This window comes from Penaeus vannamei, chromosome 13, assembly GCF_042767895.1.
Source record: "Penaeus vannamei isolate JL-2024 chromosome 13, ASM4276789v1, whole genome shotgun sequence".
NCBI lineage: Eukaryota > Metazoa > Arthropoda > Malacostraca > Decapoda > Penaeidae > Penaeus > Penaeus vannamei.
In genome coordinates this window covers 45110191-45116190 of record NC_091561.1, presented here as the reverse complement: position 1 = coordinate 45116190, position 6000 = coordinate 45110191, and the positions used below count along the sequence as shown (strand labels likewise).

Here is a 6000-nt window from a genome sequence, read left to right as displayed (position 1 = left end):
GAGAGAGGAAGGGAGGAAAATGAGAGGGAGAGGGGAAGGAAAATGAGAGGGAGAGGGGAAGGAAAATGAGAGGGAGAGGGGAAGGAGAATGAGAGGGAGAGGGGAAGGAGAATGAGAGGGAGAGGGGAAGGAGAATGAGAGGGAGAGGGGAAGGAGAATGAGAGGGAGAGGGGAAGGAGAAAATGAGAGGGAGAGAGGGAGGGAGAAAATGAGAGGGAGAGAGGGAGGGAGAAAATGAGAGGGAGAGAGGGAGGGAGAGAATGAGAGAGAGAGGGAGGGAGAGAATGAGAGAGAGAGGGAGGGAGAGAATGAGAGGGAGAGAGGGAGGGAGAAAATGAGAGAGAGAGGTAGGGAGAAAATGAGAAGGAGAGAATGAGAGAGAAAGAGAGAGAGGGAGGGAGAGAGAGAATGAGAGAGAGTGAGTGTAAGGTTAAGGCTGAGAAGTTGGCTCAAATCGAAATTTAGCTTTTGATGAAAGTGTTTTTCACAACGGATAATCATTACTTAATGAAGTCAATCCCAAACTAATTTTACTCGTAGTACTTATGAGCGTCTGAAAAAAAAAAAAAAAAAAATGAGAGGAAACTGGACATAGAAATAAGGTTTTTGGAAAGGCTCGAAAGGCGCAGCTGGAGGCCGAAATGTCGCTGGTGGGTAGCAGGTGTCGCCTTGTGCCCCTGTTCCACGCGTTCCGTTGTCGCCCCCGTCCCCGTAGCGACCCAGGCACGGTCCGGGAACGGGGAGGTCGGTAGGACCTTGACGGAGTCTACAAGGAACACCAGTGGCCGTTAACGGATCTCCTAATGAAAGGAGCTGTTGGGTCGGGTGAGTTCGGGATGCATGCTCAATTTTTTGCTCTTTTCCTTCCGTTCAAAGTAATGAACGGCAGTGAGTCCTTAACACAGTGATAATGAAACTGATGGGTCGTTAACGGAACTTGAGCGACGGTGACGCAACGGCCAGCAAAGTTCATCACACACCGGTAGCGCTCTCGTACCGTTCCCTTCCCTTCCCTTGCCGACAACTCAATGTCCTGAACCGTTCCAATTTCTGTTTGCTGATCCAAACCGATTTTTTAAGGTTCTGGTAGTGTTCCAGTACCTTTGCAATAGGGTCCTGATAACGTTCCAACTGAACCAATACCGTCCAAACCGTTCAGTTAGGGAAAAAAAACACTGAAAAAATAAGTTTAAATTCAAAATTCAAATCTTGTTCATTCTTAAAGCCTGGGTTGGGGGTTGCCATTTTGATGAGGTGATTCACGCTCGCCCCGCGCAGCATCGGAAGAGCCAATGGACGCGATGCAGTCCCCGCGGCGCGAGGTGTGCTCAGTGTGCTTTGGTAGTCATAAGTCGAGCCGTTGTGGCGCTGAGGGTCGTTTTGGGCGGTATTTTTTAAAACAAGGGTTTTTATCACTAACGGGAAGTTAGTAATAAAAAAATTGAATCGGAATTTTTCCCGGCAAAAATTCGACCGGTCGGATTACGAGTTTTTTTTTACTTACCATTCCCTGAACGCTTTTTCTTTTGATATAAAAGCGCGCCAAGTTTGCATTAACCGTTCGCAGCGCACTCCTTAGCTAAGATTCACGTCGCCTTGCAAAGATTTTCCATCAAGCGCTCGAATCTAAAAAGCGGCCGTTCGCGCAGCGACTGATGGGCAGTGACAGGACGGCTCGGAACGCGCGAGAGCGGCCGGTAGAACGGATGTGGAAACGGCTCGAGCTGGAAGCGATCGGCTGTTCATGCTCGAGGGTCGAGACTTTCACAGCTTTTATTGAGGTTGAGTACTAGTGCTACACTGCAGAAGAGAAAGAATACCAGAGCGCTGTCAGACACGTTTCCCGCGCGGGGAGACCTGTTGCCGCGGAGGGGCGCGCCGAAATCTCAGTGACATCGTGATCCCGGAGCGGGTGCCCTTGCGTTTCGGTCCGGCCCGAAGCAGCTTGAGCGAGCCTCGCAAGCAGGGAGGAGGAGTGCAAGGGACAAAGAAACGGGTCAAGGGTCGAGGCGTGTGACAGGAGGTCACAAGGCGGAGGAACTACGGAAGTCGCTCGGGCGCTAAGCCGCTGCGCCGAAGGGTCGTCACGGGCGGCTCTGGCTGGTCGCCCGCGCGCGCGTCGGGCTGCAGTCAAAGCACTTTGTGTTGTACGAATATGGATGCTTGAAAACGTACATAGGTGCACATTTATATGCATATGTATATATTTATATATATTCATTCATTTATTTATTCATATGCTTATATTGATATTTATAGACATGTATACGCACACACACACACATATATGTGCGTATGTATATGTGTGTATTTATGTGTATATATGTATGTATGTGTATGTATGTATGTATGTATGTATGTATGTGTGCATGTATACATGTATATATGTTTGTATGTATATATGCATGTATGTATGTATATGTGCACAAGTATGCCTCTAGGCGTTGAGGCGGGGCTCCGAGGAGGAGCCTTCAACCGATGTCAAATTTTGGAAACCTTAATGTGTGTGAAACTCCGCAAAAGGCAAAGTGCTCGTCTCCTCAGGAGAAAAGGGCTCAGCGCCCCCCCCTCCTCCCTAAGGCCCCAGGGCCCCGCTGCCCGAGGCTCTTGAGGGCTTCCTCCATGCCAGGAGTCCTTTAGCGCCGCCGCGCCCATCCGCCGGGACCGAGCATGCCCTGTTAATTGCCTCGGCCGTGCTTGGTGTCGCGGAGAATGCGCTCGGAAGCAGAACCTATGAAAGGGACCGGCAGACACAGGCAAGTTTCTTCCTCGGTTGTATTCTGCAGGGTGTGTTATGGCGCAGAAGACGGGCCAGGCGGCGGCAGCGCTCCCTTCTCCGCCACAAAGGGCCCCGCCGCCGCCGCCGCCGCCTTGTCAGTGACAGCTTGGTCGGAAGTGTGAATTCCGATTCCGCGCGTCGCGGAGATCAGCCGTGTCGGCACGCTGACTCCGAACAGCTGATCGGATGCCGAGTCGACAGCGCCGAACGACTCCAAAGGGAGTGGCTCCGGGACCTTTGTTTGAAAGATCACATTTTGCGTCGAATGTCCCGCGTCGTCTGACAGGACAGCCCTCGTTCAGAGGCTGCCTCGGACGCGGGCTCACTCCCCAACATCTTGGCGGTGCGCTGTGGTAATTATTACTTAAGACTTTATGTAACGCCTCCTTCGTCTCAAGAAGGTCTCGAGTGCGACTCAGACTTTTCAGGCGCAGCTCGTCGGCCGCTCTTCTCTCTCCGTCGAGGGGGACTCGAGTGCGCCAGGCAGCACTTCCGCGGTTTTTTCGCCTCGGGGCTGGCTTTTCACCTGGGGGGGGGTCTCCTCAAGGGAAGGCTGAGGAGAGAAGGATTGAGAAGGGAGGGTCGAAGGTGAAGGATAGGAAGAGGAACATTGAGGGAGGAGAGTAGAAGAGGAAAGGAGAGAGAGAGAGCGAGAGCGAGCAATAGCTAGAGCGTGAGAGAATTCATGCGGCTGAGGATCAAGCGGAAGCCCTCTTGTAAAGTCCAACTTGTCTTGCCATTTGATTGGGATGCGGCCATCGCTCCCTCTCCTAGCTACTGCTCCTCTCCGTCCTCCGATCCCACTCCTCCCACTCTAGTCCCAACTGTATCCCCTCTTTCCCCTCTTTTCCCTTTTCCCCTCTCCCCCTCTCCCCCTCTCGCCCCGCCGCTCTCCAATCTCCGCCGCACGCCTTGCTGAGCGACAGGTAATTCCCCGTCAGACTCACGCAGCACTTTATAGGCCAGGGACTGATGCCGCGCGGGAGATGGATGGGAAGGCCGAAGGAAAGGAGGGGAATGCAAAGGGATGTGGATAAGAAAAGAAGATCGGTGATTGAGATGATAAAGTAGGAATAGTGAAACGTTGAAAACAAGTCGTATACACGTTGTAAGATGCGGATAAACCACACACTTTGTAGGGAGATTAAAGCGCCATTCAGATGCCAGTTTCCTGCTGTCAGCGACTCTGATAAAGATGAATTCTTCTTCTGCAAGTTTGCCATGCTCTTCCATCCCTCAAAAAGGATTAAAAGAAAAAGGGAAAAAAATCGAAAAGCAGCAAATACTCGCATTAATCGTCGTGATTCGCCGCCTCGGTCAGCCGTAGCGGAGGGGAAATCCGGCTATTTGAGGCCCCTTGGACTCCGGCCGAGAGCCGCCTCGCGCCGCCGGCGACATTTCCCAAAGACCAGGCATTGTTGCTCAGCAGAGGAGGAGGAGGGGGAGGAGGCGGCTGAGACTGGGGCTGAGGCTGAGGCTGAGGCTGAGGCTGAGGCTGAGGCTGGCTTGCGTCTGTGGCTCGGGCGGCGGGGCTTAGCGTCCGGTATAGGTCTGGAACGTTGTGTGTTTAGCGAGGTACAATGTGCATTTATGTCTGTGTAGCCATACGTATTTATGAATATAAGCTTATATATTTCACCCTTCTGTTTCATCTTTTCTTCGTTTTTATTTGCACATACAAGCAAATCCCTTACCACCTTCCCCACCTGCAGCCTCCCCACACCCTCCACTTATACCCATACACCCCACACACCCCACCCTTACACCCCACACACCCCCTACCCACACCACACACTCCACCCGTACACCCCACACACCTCGTACACACTCCACACGCCCCCTACCTACCCCACACACTCCCTACCCATCCCACACAACCCCTACCCACCCCACACACCCCCTACCTACCCCACACACCCCCTACCCACCCCACACACCACTTACCCACCCCACACACCCCCTACCCACCCCACACACCCCACCCGTGCACCCCTTACCCACCCCACCCGCACCTAAACGACTCGCTTCTCCTCCCGTTGCAGTACCCGCACTTCCTGAAGCGCGAGGGCAACACCCTTCAGATCATGCTCCAGCGCCGCAAGAAGTACAAGCACCGCACCATCCTCGGCTTCAAGACCCTCGCCGTCGGAGTCATCAACATGTCTCAGGTACGTACGTCCAGGCGAGCGCGGGCGGGGGTGGGCGTGGGGTGGGGGGAAGGAGGGGCGTGTAGGAGGGAATTGGAGGATGGGGGGATGGGGGGAGGAAGGAGGGCGGGGCGCGGGAATGGAGTAGACGTTGAGGGGAGTGGGGAGGAGGGAGGGTGGGGGAGTTTGCGTTAAGGGGAGTAGGGTAGGCGTGGATGGGGGTTGCGGGGAGGGTGTTGAAGGGCGTGGGGCAAGGTTTAAGGGGAGTGGAGTGGGAGTGGAGACTGAGGGGGCTGGGAGAAGGTGGTTCAGGTGATAGGGGTTTGCACATTTTTGTGATGACGTTTGGTTGTTTACATGAGTGGATGGATAGATGGAGATGTTCGCATGGATGTATGTATGTACGAGTATGTATGCATCTATGTATGAGGTGTATGTATGTATCTCTCCCCCTCCCCCCCCCCCCCTTAATCCACTCACTCACGCATTAATACACTCTCGCAAACGCTCTTTCAGGCAAACGCTCTTTCACCCCCCCCCCTCCCCTCTTCCCGTCGCGCGTGGAGTAATATGTCAGCCATCACGACGGCGGCGAAACAGAGACGAAGAGGCCGCATCACAGGGGATTTAAGGCAGAATGGCAGACTGGGTGAATGACGGGAATATTGGGCCGCGGAAAAGGGGGAAGAAGGAAAGAAGAGGTATAGAGATGGAGGGAGAGAAGGGGAGAGTGAGAGAGAAAGATAAATGGAGAGATGGATGTCGTGGTGGAGAGAGAGAGAGAATGAAAGATAAAGAGAGGTAGAGAAAGTGAGGGAGAAAATTAGGAAGAGAGATAAAGATTGGTAGTGAAAGTGAGGGAGAGATAGATGAAGGAACTGTGTAGGTGAATGAGTTATGCAAATGCTCATTCTCAAAGGTTATTGCATATTTTTGGGTAGTGAAATGATACAATTTTTTGTATTCTTTATTAGGATACTGCAGATTTGACATTCATGGCAAAAGCTTTCAGGGATGAGGCGCTGCATGAAAAAAATAATATATAACTTGAACTGGGTCTTAACCAGCCTTTCC

At 52.7% G+C, this 6000-nt stretch overlaps 1 protein-coding gene across 6 annotated transcripts in view; it reads left to right on the top strand.

Moving 5' to 3' along the window:
• The window catches only part of KrT95D (phosphofurin acidic cluster sorting protein KrT95D), a 220735-nt gene that overhangs the window by 191096 nt on the left and 23639 nt on the right, over positions 1–6000 (top strand). For 5 of the 6 annotated variants that reach the window (XM_070129320.1, XM_070129319.1, XM_070129317.1 and 2 more), the window contains exon 1: positions 4825–4947. In XM_070129320.1, the coding sequence (XP_069985421.1) occupies positions 4864–4947 (84 nt within the window). In that variant the 5' untranslated portion in view covers positions 4825–4863. Of the gene's footprint in view, positions 1–4821; positions 4948–6000 lie in introns of those variants that run through there. The other variant, XM_070129321.1, reaches the window with a different exon arrangement.